Source organism: Jatropha curcas, chromosome 9 (genome assembly GCF_041381405.1).
Source record: "Jatropha curcas cultivar XTBG-Jc1 chromosome 9, XTBG_Jcur_1.0, whole genome shotgun sequence".
Classification (NCBI taxonomy): Eukaryota; Viridiplantae; Streptophyta; class Magnoliopsida; order Malpighiales; family Euphorbiaceae; genus Jatropha; species Jatropha curcas.
In genome coordinates this window covers 27,293-42,981 of record NC_143159.1, presented here as the reverse complement: position 1 = coordinate 42,981, position 15,689 = coordinate 27,293, and the positions used below count along the sequence as shown (strand labels likewise).

The window sequence follows — 15,689 nt, the reverse complement described above, 5'->3', positions numbered from 1 at the left end:
ATAAAAATTCAAATCCTTACTAATGCATTTTCATCAAATTATAAATATTATAAATAATTATTTTAAAGGTTATTTTTGACATTTCATAGTTTGATGGAAAAGCGGTTCAACCTTAGAGTATAATGAAATTACAATGAAAGGAATAAATAGTAGTAATTGAAAAAACTGAGGTTCTTACTACTATATTTAAGCAAAATCTAACAACAATACAGTAATTGCTTCATACAAATTGTAGAGGGGGAATGGCAATAAAGAAATAAAGGGAATGAGCAAGTGCAATTACAATGGTGCAAACTTTATTCATTTATATACAGGGCCCCTTCGATGCATGCACAGCAATACAGTGCTCCTCCAACCACATAGCTCTTGCGTCTTACGATATCATATATATTATTGTCATGAAGACAGACGGCTGAGATGAAAAGAAGAGGTCCACATGAGAAGTATAGAGTTAAGAACTTTAGAAAGCAAATAAAAGGAGATAAGTGGGTCTTACCTGGCATGCAAGGGCAGCTGTCTCCAACTTCTTTGACCGAGAAAGCTACATTCCTTCTCTCTCTCTCTCTCTCTCTCTCTCTGTGTAAGCGATAGGTGGCATAGACCACACAGAGGTGTACATGACAGACTCACACACATGCATGTCTCCGCAGCTTTATCACATACATCTCTCTCTTCTGTGGTCCCCACCATCAACTTGCTTTTCCCTTCTCCCCTCCCAACCCAATCCAACCCAAGTTAAAATAAAATTAAATCGAGACTTGTTTCTTTCTTGTTGCTGCAATTTACTTGGCATGGATGGATCGTTATTGTTTTCCGTTGCTTTAAATATTATACTACTAAACTGTATCTGCTCGGTGTTCAAATGCTTTTGATCTATTACAGGCTTCCTATCTCGTTCAAGGATCAAAATATTTTATGGTTCTGCACCATGAATACTCTCCTAATCACAAATCTTCCAGTTCCACAGACTTAGAAACAATGCTACTCGACCAACACACGGGAATAATTCGACCTTTAACTTAACATGACAGATTCCGAAAATACACAAGGAATTCACAACAAATCCTATTGACTTCTTTATGAAAAAGATTAAGCCCCAGACCAAAGTGTATTCCCAAATGCATAAGAAAATTCACAATAAATGCCATTAACTTGCTATGACATGTCTTCATGATAAAGATTAAGCCCCAGACCAAAGCGTGCACAGGCTCTCCGAAACGCCATTGCTTCTGCCTTTTGTACAGGATCTCCGTAACCTTTATCATCCGTAGAAGCAGTCCCAGTTGATTCCCTATATATCTGGTGCAATGATTAAAACATTTTCAAAAAAAAAATAAAATAAAAAATAAAAAATAAAATAAAATCAGTTGTATTTCCCTCCAAAAACATTATTCTTTTTTTTTTTTTTTCAGGACCTAGTTCAATCTGGGTACATTTAACCTTCCACATTTTCATAGCTTACTTTAATATTAGATCAACATGCCTTGAATTATATTTCATCAAAATAACAGAGTGCATCAAATAAGAATAAAATCTCTCGTCTTTTGACTTCATACACAAGAATGAAGTATGTGGAAAGAAAATTAATAGAAAATGATATATGGGTTAACCCTAGGCAAAGTTACCATGATGCAATCCCCAGGATGCTACAACCATTATAGTGAAATGAAGCAACAAGACATTAGATGCGATCAGAGGGTTTCGAATTTTGCCCCAGGAACCATCAAAGAAAATATTGCCGGGGGCTGAAAAGTGACAAAAAGAGCATGCATAAATGGAAGGAGCAAGGGGACAGATGGACTAACATTTTTTCAGCTTAAACAGACTACCTTCTGAACTATTAGAACATATGAGAAGGGAATCTATTCAATTCTAAACAAACTAAATACATACAAAAGGAAGTGTATTAAACATAGCAAAAGGGTTTAGGGCAGTAATTAGGCTAGAATAAGGTAATTGTGATTGGAACAATTTAAAATAATTCATTTTAAAGAAAACCTTAGAATTAAAATTCTAATACAAAGTACTAGTTATACTAACTAGAACAAATCCTAATCCTAGAAAGCTATTCCTAATTAGTTAGTTAACTTACTTTAGAAGAATCCTAGATAAAGAAGGAAAAATCAAAAACTTACTAATTAATTAACATAATTTATAGGAAACCTAGCTTTGAATCATATTTTGAATTCTACACTTTGTTTGAATTAGTTGAAATTCATAAAATCAATATAATAGCTGGCAACTGGTCTCAATTTTGGATGACAAATAAATTCCGCAATCCAGCTAGCAGATTGATATTGGACCTAGAGCATTTTCGCAGAAAGATATCAGACAAAGGTTTGGTTATCTGGTAGGTGGTAGGTATCATATGAATAAAATCCTTCAACTTCTGAGGTTTGAGAACTTGGAGAAACAAACAAGCAAGAAAATGGCACTATGACCAAACATTACACCTCCCATTTTCTTGGTCATTAATCATCACCCAAGGTTTTACTTGCATCCTAATCCACTATCATCTCAAACTATGTAAAATTCATGCTACACTGGAATGCACATGAGGACTATCATATATTCATTATCACATCTTATTTCATTCCCGAAAACTCAATGCACCTTTTAATTTGAAATTAAATAATTAGTCATCACCATCGCCTATCATAAATAACACATAATTCATGATCCATACACATCGATTCCAAGTTTCAGGACAAGAAAATGTAAAAATGAACTCATGCCCAATATAAACAAATGGATGAGCTATAGTGTTTTTTTCCAGCTCATTACTCAATGTAACTGTTCTACTACTCTTAGGTTCTGTTGGTTTTGTACATGAAATAGAGTGAGAGTTTAAATAGTAATTCCATGACCACATGGCAGCTATTTTTCATTTCAGTGTGAAATTTATATTCCAGAACTTTGTGAAATATCCATTTTATGTAATAAAAATGATTACTCATTTCTAAGATCAAGCCAAAATCTCACATTCCACATCTTATTACACATAAAAGGCCAGTCCTTGGTGGCCATCTGATGTAGAAACAAGCAAATAAGAAATAAAATCAAGAGAAATGAACCAACTTGAAATTCAATTTTATTTGATCAATCACCAAAAGGAACCCAAGTGGAACAGTTAATACACTTTCTATAGGTACCAAAAACTCTACCAACAAAACTAGGAAACTTTAAACTGATAGCCAATACAATAATAAAACGAAATACATGAAACAACCAAGTGAAGCAACAACGAAATACAATAATAAAATGCCCTAATATATATATATATATATTTTTCCAAAGAAATGTGTCATAATAGTTCCAAAGGTCATTTTATGCCCAAATAAACCAGTTATGAATATCCATTGGCAAATAGGAAAAATTATAACAGGAAGACTCCATGCAGAAGACAAGCTTTATCTTTCAGCCATTATAGCATTTCCTAACCAGCCAGCCAAGAAAAACAAAAACCTTCTTCACTGTCCAGTGTCCACAAGCTCTACTTCATGCAAGGTAAATTTTGTGGATCCTTTCATTTATACAGTGATCTAGATATGTATACCAAGATACCCATGGTCCAATTTTCTTTAAACATATGAAAGCTAGTGGTACAGGAATGTGATTAAAATTGAAAAAGGAATTCCACTAATTGCCCTCAATTAAATAAAAGGTAGAGGTTTTTTTCCAGAGAAAATCAATACCTTCCATGCCATGAAGACTTCCTGTTAGAATTTCCTGATGTAGCAAACTTGGCAACATTTTCATTAAAAGAATTACATAAAAGGACTAGTTGAATAATTCTAGGCTTAATAGACAAAAATACTAGAAGTAGGTACCTTTTCTTTATGAGTTTATCCCATACTGGGTCCTAGAATTTTTTTTTTTCCCGAGTTTTGATTTGATGAGGAATAGATTTGAAATCTGGCTTTGGCGTCAATTAGTTTTACATTTTTGGTACTCTTTCTCATATGCCCATCTCCCAAGCTTTATTGAATAAGATTATTTCAGCCAGCAAAATTACTCAAATTTGTGTCGAATAAAATCATTGATGTTTTCTGAATTCCAATAATCGCCCTAGCTACCAGATGACCAGAACTGATATGCACTGACTATATTCTGAGTAATAACATCCTTTATGAGTTCATGGCAAAATTATCACCTGCAAAGAAGTAGCAGGTCACGACGAGCCTAATGCTAATGGGCCCACCAAGGTAGTGACACCCAGGGGCCAAATGCAGTCGTATGCCAAGTTCAACCCATCCCAAATTCCCAATCACAGAAATTAGAGAGACCAAGATGAGGTGTAGCATGCAAGGTAAACAATGGGTGTACGTACGTCAAGACGTGTAAAGTGAGAAAAATACCTCAGCATCAGTCCCGTAGAGTGTGACACGATAAACAACAGAGATAGACTTGCCATCCGTGGAATAAGTTATGTTCCGAACCTCACCAGACCATTCTGCATTAGATGCTGAATGTAAGAAGTTTTGCAAGCTTGAAGGATCGAACTTAAAAAGTCTGAGGCAGTATTAGATTTTAGTTACTCGTGAATGATTTAGACATTGATTTTCAGCATACCTGGGGCATGTAAGTTCATTATCCTGTTGACTATATGCCTGCAAAGAATAGGCAGCGAAATTAAACGACCATAAAATAGTCTTATAACCTCCTAGATCGATATGAAAATAGAGCAAAATGCTGATTGAGAGGAACTTCAACATCAACTGGAGCCACATTAAAACTTTACTCAATGCAACAGAATACGAATTTTATGCAATGATGAGAAAATTCAAAAGTATCATTGCAACTTCCGAAACCTAACGACTGGATCTAAACCCCCATAAAAAAAAAAAAAAAAAAAAGGAAAAGTAATTTCAGCTATTTTGAACTCAACAGAAGAAAAAGATCACTCTACCAGGGGATGTACTTGGCGGAGAAGCCATCCTGATGGCGTTGCCTGACTAGGGAATCAGGTACTTTCTTATTGAGTTCTTTAAGGATTTCAGAGAGTGGCCTGCTGATTCCTGATGTGGGGATGTCGTTGCTTTGACTCTCGCTTAGTCTCTCTGTTTCTCCAAAAGAAGACGAAGAGTACCATTGTTTCAAAAGAAGCAATGATGATTGCTTCAATTTCACGGGGTGCCGAGTAGATAATGAGATTGTTGTCAGTAATTTCAATTTCATGATCGGATGTTTGATTTCTTAGTAAGAAATTTCAAACTCTGAAGCGTGAGAAAGAATATCAGAAGAGGAGCAACTTCGGCTGAAACCCTCTCCTCTCCGATTTCTGGGATAAAAGCATTGCCCCTGAACTTTACGAGTTATTCTATTGAGTCCTTACGTTAAAAAACGTTAGGCACTTTCCCATTAGTCTACCGATAAATGAATTATTTGATTTGGGCGTCTCCTATTGCTCAAATACTCCATAAAAATATAAAAAATATTTTACAAGACATTTTTTTTAGAAGATACAAGACAAATATTTTGAAAAAGGTTGAATCATATAGAATCTCCAAATTTTGGGTATTGTAATAATTGTGACGGAAAACAATCTTAATACTTAGATACATTAATTTAAATTTTTATTATAGTTGCACTTTAAATTTTAAATTATTCCAAATTTTTTATCACAAATACACTTTAAATTTAAAATTTATTTCATTATTATATACAATCCATAAATTAATGGAGAAGACGAATAGTATTCTAGAGAAGATGAAACTTTAAATGAAACAAAAAAACTTCCCATAGTTGAGGTTCACAACGAGAGAGAAGAGAGAAAAAGTAGAGGCATCAAAAGGAGAAATGAGACAAAACTAAAAATCGATGGATTTTAAAAAAAAATATTAAAATAGATTGATTAAAATGACACAATTTCACGTAACCAACACTTTCGATTAAACTAATCAAATGTATAAAGATAAGACTGGTGATTTCTATTTTTCTTTAATAAATTTGTTATAATTTAAATTTGTGGCATTTGAAGAGGTTATTGTTATTATAAGATGCACTCTTCTTTTCCACTAATGCATGACTTGCAAATCAAATTCAAAATAAGATAAAAATTGAATTTAATTTGCAATTGCTACAGACATAGTTTGAATCTATGATGCAATTGTAATATAAAGTTAAGACTGGATGTCTGGGAGATTAAAATTATTTTGAGGTGCAATTCTTATAATCGGTAAAATTGAGATATTTTATATACTTTAGTCTATTGAAAAATATGAATTTAGTTTTTTTTTTATAAAAACAATACAAAATTAATTTATTCCAAAATTTTTTAAAGATAATAAAATATTTTACATTTAAAAATATAAATTAGAGCTGCCCACTTCGTAATAGAAAATCAGATCAAATTAAATTGGACCAGTGATTGATTCACGAATTGATCTATCTGACAAACTGGTCTGGTCCGGTTTTAAACACTTGACTCCACGTTGGACACGTCGTTTGTCTGTTTGAGCGCAAGGCATGCTCCATTAAATTGTCCACGATCACAGTTAGTTCGAGGATTCAATCAAAAAAATTTGCATAGAAGGACTCGATAGAATAATTGAATAAAGTTCAGGGGCCCTAGATGCTTTTATCCCTGATTTTCTGAGAAAGAAAAAAAATGCACAGTGAGATTTGGGCTTCCGATCAAATTGGACTAATAGTGGTGGCTTCAATAAAGGCTTACTTCCGTAAAAGGTCCGACCCATTTTCTACTCCAGTTCATAAAAAATAAGCTCAACTTCTACATTCTCACAAACTCTATAATGACATGTGGGATTAAGGTGGCCCTTTTTTTTTTTTTTTTTTTAATAAAGGGAGTAAGAGGAGTTTTGATTCAATTGATTTATATTTAATAATTAACTCATAGGTGTTTAATAAGTTTTTTTAAGTTGCAGCTAACGATTGATAAATGTCCCAAATAATTATTGATTCATCAGCTATGTTTTAGGCTGTTAATAAAATTTTTAAATAAATATTTTTATAATTATTTTATTTATAAAATAATATTTTTTTATTAAATATTATTTAAAAATAATCAATATTTTTTATTTATATACTAGATTCGAATAAAAATAATATATTTATTTTAAAATAAAAAATATATTATATGAAAGATAATTATATTGTTAATGATCATTTTACCTTTTAATAATAACCATTCCAAATTGTTCCAAATACCAACAACCTACCAGCTATAAACCAATTGAATACCAAGCCATAAAAGTAGTTGTGATTATACTGTTAAGATGATGTTTATTTTAATTATTTGGTACTCAAAAATTGCTAGATTATAAGTATTGGGTAAGTTTTTTTTAATAATGGGCATAAAAATTATAATCAATTGCTCTGCTGATTCTATCAATTATATTTTAGAATTTTGATTTGTATTTATATTATAGTTGGAGTTCCTTAATCTCACAAAAACATTTACTGATAAAAATTATCTTTCAAATTAATAATTTTATCATTTTAATTGTTATTTAAATTAAAATTATATTTTTTTATTAAATACATTTTTAAAAAATCAATTAATAATTTCTATTTATATAAAGATAAAAAATAATATATTTACCTCAAAATAAAAAGTACATATATAATACATTATAATATAAAAAATCAATTATATCTTAATGGGTATTCCATATTTAACAGTAACCGCACGTGTATTAACAACCAGTATCAGCTATTTGGTGGTCAGATTTAGTAATTCTAATCCCTAATTACTTCGTGCCAAATTAACCATAACATAAGCAATTAAGCGAGCCAAACGGTCACGTGATAAACCAAACAGTCCTCGTTTTTATTTTTCATTTTTTAATACAGACAAACCTAACAGTCTTCACTCTTCGGTTGTCAGTTTTTCTATTTTCACTTGACATTTTTTTATCTCTGCTTGGATTTGTAGTTAGTTTTGCTCTCTCCGCAAGACGTTGGCGGACGCGGAAAGACTTTGAAAAGCTTGTATCAAATTAGGGAATCTCAGAGAAGAAAAGAGATGTTGATGGGATGTAGGTTTGAGATTGTTATTATCCTTAAATTGTTGGTTTAACAAGGTAAAGGACACTGGAAATAGGCGAGTTTAAATCCGATGGAGCTAGCGTCATCTTCATCATATTCGTTTTCTCCGTCGGGCCAATCATCGATAACATTCTATGATTTCCTGGATAAAATGAGGAATCCTGCTTCTCTCGACCTTGTCAGATCCATCAAGAGGTTCTCTCTCTATTATCTTTCTTCTCTTCTTTTTTTTTTTTCCCAATTTTTGAATATGTTCGTGTTTAAATTAAATATATATTGATAGGGTTATTTTTTCTTGTTGATTTCTGGATGTGATCATTTTAAGCTTTCGAGGGTATTTTCTTCCATTTCTATCAGAGGAACAATTAAACTAGTAACTGATTTGACTTTAGTTATTTTTAATATATCACTTGGTCATAGTGATATTTTCTTGCATCCGAACCCTAAATTAGCTATATACGCTACAGTCTTAAGTTCATGCTAAATGATGAAGCAAGTAACGATTAGGTAATTAGTATAGCTAGCTATCATGCATTTGGATTTTCAAAAATTACTTAATGAAAGAAATGGCTCCATTTCATTCAACTTGTTATGTTTGCTCTCTAACAATAAGGATAATTTGTTTCCGTGAAATAACTTTTGGAAAAAAAATTTCCAAGGAGATAGACGACTCATTTTCTGTTGTTTGTTTGTGATCTTGAAAATTCGTTCATGAAATTAAAAATTTTAAAATTTACAAGAATATAAAAATATTTAGAATTATAGGAATTTCATATTTTAAATAAAAATTTAAATATGAGAAAAAATGTAAAAAAAAAAAAAAAGAAGGTAAGTTATGCTGGTTTTGACCAGGATTGATTATTGGTGATGGATAATTGATAGATGTATATTTTAAATAAATGTATGTTTTAAGGTTATAATTTATGTAAATGGTAAGTAATTTTCTTTAAAATGACTTAATTTTTTCTTTTACTAGGAAAATCTTTTCTGTTGATTGATTTCTTTAACTAACCTAATATCATAATCCAGAAAATAACTTACATTAACATAAAAAAAAATACAATAATAAAATGATTTTTGCTTTGGATGAGATTTTTTTTGTACAGAGTAATTAATTTTTATCTTCTAAATGTTAATTTTTGCTTCCAGAATAGGTAAAATATAAATAAAAAACTGACTTAATGTAGCTTGAATTCTTTGTTTTAGCTTCATTGTGTCTTTCTCGTTTTATACGGCCAACCCTGAAAATGATGGCAAAAGGGTACAAGAGTTTTTCTCCACAATGGAAGGTGCTATCATGGATCATCCATTATGGGCTGGTGCAACAAATGAAGAAGTCGACTGTGCAATGGAGGTAACACTCGTCTCACTTGTCTAGAAAGGTGTATGCAATTCTTTTTCTTGCAGAAAATAACTTTTGAAAAAAATGTCCTGGATTATTTTATACAGCATATCTATTATTGTATTGAATTTCAAGCTTGATGGACAAGATCAAGACGAGCAACAACATATCAAAACCAAAGTTTTCTTTGCTTCATCCAAACCTCAAATACCGGTCCTCCCTTTAAATTTTGTTCTAAACATGCATAGAATAAAGTTGTTTTTCTACTCCAGGCAGTATTATTTTTCTTTGAAAACTATTGTAGTAGAGAGCAGACATTTTCTTTGCAAAAAAGAAAAATTGTATCCTATAGACGGTTTGAAATGCGGATTAAGTCATATTTTTTATTTCCTAAACTGAAAATCAAGTCGTTTATCTTTCCCCTTTGTTTGCACATCCATCCATAGTGTAAAATTATTAAGTTTTTAAAGGATAGTTGAAGTGATATTCAGTAATAAAAGGGACAAGTCCCAAAATATTTATTTTGAGGCTAGAATACATTTACTGTCTTGTATAGGATTAATCCATTGGTTTAAAATTGATGAATTCATTCTTCGGGTTCTGGCAGTGATCTAAAGATCTCTCACAAGCTCTTTTGGGGTGTCCTAACTCGAAGAGGCTGTATAAATAGTGAGGGTTAGAATTCAGTCTAGGCTCATTTTCCTTTATGCTGATCTAGTCAAGCCAGCCAAAGTTCATTTTCATGATGGCTCAAACTGTTCTGCTTTTCCATGATTAGATAATTATTGGTCTGTGTCAAATTGGATTTATACATAGACAAATGTGTATTGTGCACAAGCATTCAAAAGCTAAATTAACATAGCTTGGCTTTCTATAGTTGTTTATTTAAAGTATTTCTGCCATACTACCTCTCTTTGTAGTATGTAGTATTCCATACAACATGATTAGGTATTATTACTAGAATTTTGAGTATCTAATTGCAGATAGTTCATTACACTTTCATGCATATTTTGTAGGGTATGGAGAAATATGTGATGACAAAATTGTTCTCCCGAACATTTGCTGCGTCTCCTGAGGATGTGAAGATTGATAGAAACATCTCTGAGAAGATACAATTATTGCAAACCTTCTTGAGGCCTGAGCATTTGGATATCCCAGCAGTCCTTCAGAATGAAGCTTCATGGCTAGTATGCAGCTGGTCTTATTTGACTACTTGAAATTTTCATAACTTGTTAATTGAGTTTCATTTAATTATGATTCCAATAGGTCAACTCAAGGCAATGAGTCTTTTGACTAATTTCTAACCAAATAATAAAATAGAAGGCAGTGGTAACAGTAACCTTGAACAGTAAAATTGAAAGGTTTAGATCCAAAACTAAATTTTCTGAGGCATCACACCTAGCATTCAATTGCAGCACACAATTTCAGAAGCAATATGCTGGAATTTCATTCATAGAAAAGCTGATTAATGAAGGCTAACAAGCTTGGGTATTTATAAAGTGAAAGTAATCCCTAGAGATCTAAAACAATTAGATTCCAAAACTTACTCTAATCCTATAAGGATTTGTACTCAAGTACATAGCTTAAAATATTGTAGGTTCCTAGGAGGCTTGGAAATAAATCTTCATCCAATCAGCCTATTCCAGCAAAGTTTGATATTATTATTTACCCCTAATTCTTGAAATTGCAAAATGCTGAACTATTACCTAATTTCCTGAATTAAACAAACATGTAAGGCTGTACTAGAAAATACTCAACAACGTTCGAACTTCCAAGTGTCAACTAAGACTAAAGTTTATATCACATTCAAAGTTTTGTAAGTTTTGAAACCAACTTTTTCCTCGAGCTGGATTCTGTCTGCATCACCTTTTCATCAATTTAAAATTTACTATCTTTTCAGTGTGTTTCATGGGGTCTTGTCCATAATGAGTTTATGGTTAGAACCATTTAAGGTAATAACTTCTGTAAGTGGAAAAGTAGCAGCTTCAGCAAGACGAACCCTGTCATTGTTGATTATAGCAGCTTCAGCAGTTTCTTATCTGCCAGAAATTCCAGAATATAATTATTAGCCCCAAGTGTGGATACAATCCTCATAATAAACTTTGTTCTTTTTTTCTTTTAAAAAATTTACTTCAATATTGAGCCACTCCTTTATCTTCTTTTCTGGGTCAGTGTGGCAATGATGCTTCTTTTCTCAGCTTGCAGAAAAGGAATTGCAGAAGATTAATGCTTCGAAAGCTCCTCGTGAGAAGCTTCTCTGTATTATGAGTTGTTGTAGAGTCATCAATAATTTGCTGCTCAATGCGTCTATTTCAGAAAATCATGTATTGGGAGGGGCTGATGACTTTCTTCCGGTCCTCATTTATGTTATGATCAAGGCAAGCTCTCCTTGGTAATGAGCAATTCTATTCTACCTATCATCATTTTCCCATTTTGGAGTATTGTTTTTGTACCATGTTTGCATAACCATTGATTTTCTAATTTGTGATCATCGTTCATGCCTTATTTATCTACTTGAGGATGATTATGTCATTAAGTATTTGTATGTAGCTAGCTTCAACAAACATTGTTGAGTTCATTACCGTAAAAATTTGCACCTCCCTCAGCTGTATACCAGCAACATGTATAGTATCAGAATTTTGAATTTTGCTACCAGTCGGTCTTTCTCGAAATAGTTTGAAGGTTACTGTTGTTTACTTCATAACAAGTTGTTTATAGATTATTGTATTGGTCTTTATGATATGAACCAATTCTTTCAACAGGCCAATCCTCCTTTGTTGCATTCCAACCTCAAATTCATCCAATTGTACCGTAGGCAGGCGAAACTGGTCTCAGAAGCAGCCTATTATTTCACAAATATTGTCTCAGCAAAATCCTTTATTGTTGACTTAAATGCCAAATCTCTTTCTATGGATGAAATCGAATTTGAACAAAAGATGCAAGCAGCAAGACTGGCCAACAAGGGATCACAAGTTGAATCCTTGTCTGTATTGGGCGGGAGAGCTGGGATGGTTGATCTTGGAGCTGGGATGGTTGATCTTGGAGCTGGGATGGGTACTGGTCCTTCAACAATAATGCATCATATAGCAACAAATACAAGTGGTGAGTTACAAAATAGGATAGACGTTTTCCAATTACCAATTGCTTGTTTGTTGCATTGTTGTTGGAATGGGCATATTAATAAGCAACAAACCCCTTAATTTTGTGTGTTGCAATTTCACCCTTTTTTTTTTCTTTTATTTTTGTAACATGTGCACCCTAAAATGAACTTAGAGAGTAATTGCATTCTAAAGTGCAGTTACCGCAACACTGAAAGTTGTGGGTGTTTTTGCATTCTAAAGTGATTAATCAATTTATTTGTTTATTTTTTTCTCTTCTCTCGCTCTTGGGAACCATTCATCTATTGAAGGCGGCAAAAGGATTTAAATTCTTCTAGTCTAGCCTCACTAGGTGAAAACTGTAGTAATAGCAGTTCTGCAGGCCCCTTTTGAATGGTAAATATTTCTTTTAATTCTAAATTCAATCCATTCAAAAGAGTCCTTTTGCATTGTCAAACAATCTGGTTGAGTTTGTAACTGAGCAATTGACGGAAATGGAGATAGTTCTTGGACATATTCCACTTTTTTCCTCTATGACTGCTTCAGGTAAGAATTGTACTTCCTCTTCATTAAGTGCTTTTAGCGAATTGCAATATGGCAATTGGTTATTTCTTCCCCGACTAGCAGCATTGGAGGTTTTTTTTTTTTTTTTTTTTCCGATGCAATAATACAACACAAATGTAAAATGCTTTGCAATGTTGATAGCTGTGCATTAAAATCATGTTGTTGAAATTATTGAGGGGGTGATCAGAAAAATTTTATAAATTGATCAGTCACGTTAGGTTGCAGAAATATGCTGAACTCTGTGTATTGTTGCAATTGTACCTTATTTTTTTCCCAAATTCCAATGACAAGGTGCAATTAATCTCTGAGTTTCATTTAGAATGTAGTCAGGCAGTTTTGAACCTGATAATATTTATATGGATTTTTTATTTTCATCTGTTGAATTGTTCTTCATTTCCATTCTTGAAGATTAATGTTGTGGTTTTATGCCCCTTATTAGGGTGGGAAGAAGTAAATTATGTAATGGTTTCTATTGGTTCGGAATTGAGCTTTAGTTGTTGTAACCATATCTACTTGTGTTTCATTACCTCAGAAGCTTCAAATTATCCATATATGGAAGTTGTGGCTGGTGAATTGACTGTTAGAGATGTGGAGAGACTGCTAAGTCTATACAAGGATGTGGTTACAAAGTATACTAGCCTCTACAGTGCAGTAGGACGAATTTCTCTCTCTAGCACCACACCCTCTCTTCCTATTTTCAGTGGAACCAATGACTTTTTCTTGCAAGACGAGGGACAACCTGAGGGGAGAAACATGAGCACGGATATCAGTGGAAGAGAATGAAGTGGTTTACAAGTACCTTTTTTTTTTTTTTTTTTTGTTTTTTGCAGTAGATCTAGAGTTATTTCTTCTGCAAGTTGATGAATCTGGAATATAATACTTCAGCTTCATTTTCTTTGACAAAGCTTCGTGTAGGAGAATCAAATCCAGAACATTGAAAATAGAGTATCTTCTTCAAACTTTATTTTTTGAAGTAAACTTAGCCAAATATAACAATTATATTAAGATTATACTTGAAAATATGTCAATCTAGTTTCTACTCTAATATTGGTTCCCATAGCTTCCTGCAAATTATCAGGATTCATGAAAAAGGTGTATGAGCAGTACGTTTTTTTTTTCTCCTATTTTTTTCCCACTAACAACTTCCAAGAACATGACTTTCAAAGAATTAACTACAACTATAAACATTTATAACCACATAAATTCCGGCTACTCCGCATTTTACTACCAGAATGTTAGAAGATGAGATTGAATACATTCCTATCTGATGCATAAAGGTATCAGCAACAGCTAAAAACCAAGAGCTAAGACTAGATTCTGCACTACCAAGCAAGCATATAAAACATTTCGTTGCCCAAAAAAAAAAAAAAAAAAAAAAAAAAAAAAAAAAAAAAAATCAAAAACTCAGGAAAGGAAAACGTGCACATCTTACTTATCTACATAGTCTTGAAGAAATCTTATTCATATTATCATTGCTTTTCTTCGCCATTACTTCTGCCCAACCTTTCACAATTCGGAAGGTATTGGACACTTTAGGCATGCCATAAACCTCCTTGGCAAAACTAGGCAGCCACAGTAATACGAAAACCTAGACAAAATAAAGATGCAACAATAAAACATTAGCAATAATTAATAATTAAATAAAATACAAGAAATACTATATTATTTGACCTGGGCGCTTCCACGGTAGGATGTAATAGATTTCTCTTTTCCAACCTTCTTTTGCATACTCAAGCCATTATGCATCGTGGGCAAGCACATCAGCCCCCATGCATAATCGTCCACTTTTCTAAGATCTTCTAACATTGAATATATTCACAAGAAACCATAGATTTTGGATATTCTTGACACATAATGCACCCAACGATGTATAATAGATATGCTCGGGCAAGTCTTTCACGATCCTCACAACCTGATGGAACTACTTCAAACCTCTTTAAATATTTCAATTCCAAAAACACAGAGCTCTGGCTATAAGGAACAATACCTAAAAATATCGCCTCGTTGAGCCTATAGGAGCTTCCGGTCAGGCGTACAGAAGATATCGGCTTCGGAACAGAGCTCCTAAGACCAAAGGGGTATACCTACGATTTGGGGGCCCGGAAGCACCGGCTCGAAATGGCCCGAAAATAATTACAATGCTTGCTACATGTCTTAGAGGAAATATTATGGCCTCGAAATAGCGTGGTAAGCGACAGACAGAGAGATATTGGGCTAAAACTGCCAAATGCTTCCGGAGTGGCACCGATTTTGCGCATTAATTTATATTGAGTTTGCAATCCTTAATGAAGCAATGAACAGCAGAGATAGGCATACCGATTGGACCATAAGACCCTAAAATATCACCTTGTTGAGCCTATAGGCACTTCCCGTTAGGCATACAGAAGATATCAGCTCCGGAACAGGGCTTCACACAGGGCTCCTAAGACCAAAGGGGTATACCTACGATTTTGGGGCCCGGAAGCACCAGCTCGGAATGGCCCGAAAATGATTACAATGCTTGCTACATGTCTTAGAGGAAATATTATGGCCTCAAAATGGCGTGATAAGCGACAGACACAGAGATATTGGGCTAAAACTGCCAAATGCTTCCGGAGTGGCACCGATTTCGCGCATTAATTTATATTGAGTTTGCAATCCTTAATGAAGCAATGAACAGCCGAGATAGACATATC

At 33.2% G+C, this 15,689-nt stretch overlaps 2 protein-coding genes across 2 annotated transcripts; one reads left to right on the top strand and one right to left on the bottom strand.

The window, feature by feature from the left end:
* Positions 1 to 855: 855 nt before the first annotated feature.
* RAD52-1 (cobalt ion binding protein) lies at positions 856 to 5,349 on the bottom strand. Its single transcript, XM_012218112.4, has 4 exons — positions 4,910 to 5,349; positions 4,573 to 4,610; positions 4,359 to 4,453; positions 856 to 1,299 (listed from the first exon to the last, which is right to left on the bottom strand). Exons 1-4 carry the CDS (start codon positions 5,176 to 5,178, stop codon positions 1,156 to 1,158), a joined length of 546 nt encoding a protein of 181 aa, XP_012073502.1. The 5' UTR covers positions 5,179 to 5,349; the 3' UTR covers positions 856 to 1,155.
* A 2,483-nt stretch (positions 5,350 to 7,832) lies between these two features.
* Positions 7,833 to 14,417, top strand: LOC149493395 (vacuolar protein sorting-associated protein 9A-like). The gene is made up of 6 exons (XM_089726208.1): positions 7,833 to 8,205; positions 9,217 to 9,364; positions 10,369 to 10,539; positions 11,551 to 11,730; positions 12,115 to 12,454; positions 13,547 to 14,417. The coding sequence occupies exons 1-6, from the start codon at positions 8,081 to 8,083 to the stop codon at positions 13,795 to 13,797; spliced, it is 1,215 nt and encodes a 404-aa protein (XP_089582334.1). The 5' UTR covers positions 7,833 to 8,080; the 3' UTR covers positions 13,798 to 14,417.
* Positions 14,418 to 15,689: the final 1,272 nt, after the last annotated feature.

Excerpts from the sequence above, each read along its gene's own strand:
- RAD52-1 (XM_012218112.4), bottom strand. The coding sequence starts at position 5,178 with ATGAAATTGAAATTACTGACAACAATCTCATTATCTACTCGGCACCCC. Across the intron at positions 4,454-4,572 it reads AATGAACTTACATGCCCCAG|AATGGTCTGGTGAGGTTCGG; the intron begins GTATGCTGAAAA and ends CATCTAATGCAG. Across the intron at positions 1,300-4,358 it reads TCTACGGGACTGATGCTGAG|ATATATAGGGAATCAACTGG; the intron begins GTATTTTTCTCA and ends TCATTGCACCAG.
- LOC149493395 (XM_089726208.1), top strand. The coding sequence starts at position 8,081 with ATGGAGCTAGCGTCATCTTCATCATATTCGTTTTCTCCGTCGGGCCAA. Across the intron at positions 9,365-10,368 it reads AAGTCGACTGTGCAATGGAG|GGTATGGAGAAATATGTGAT; the intron begins GTAACACTCGTC and ends CATATTTTGTAG. Across the intron at positions 11,731-12,114 it reads TCATTTATGTTATGATCAAG|GCCAATCCTCCTTTGTTGCA; the intron begins GCAAGCTCTCCT and ends TTCTTTCAACAG.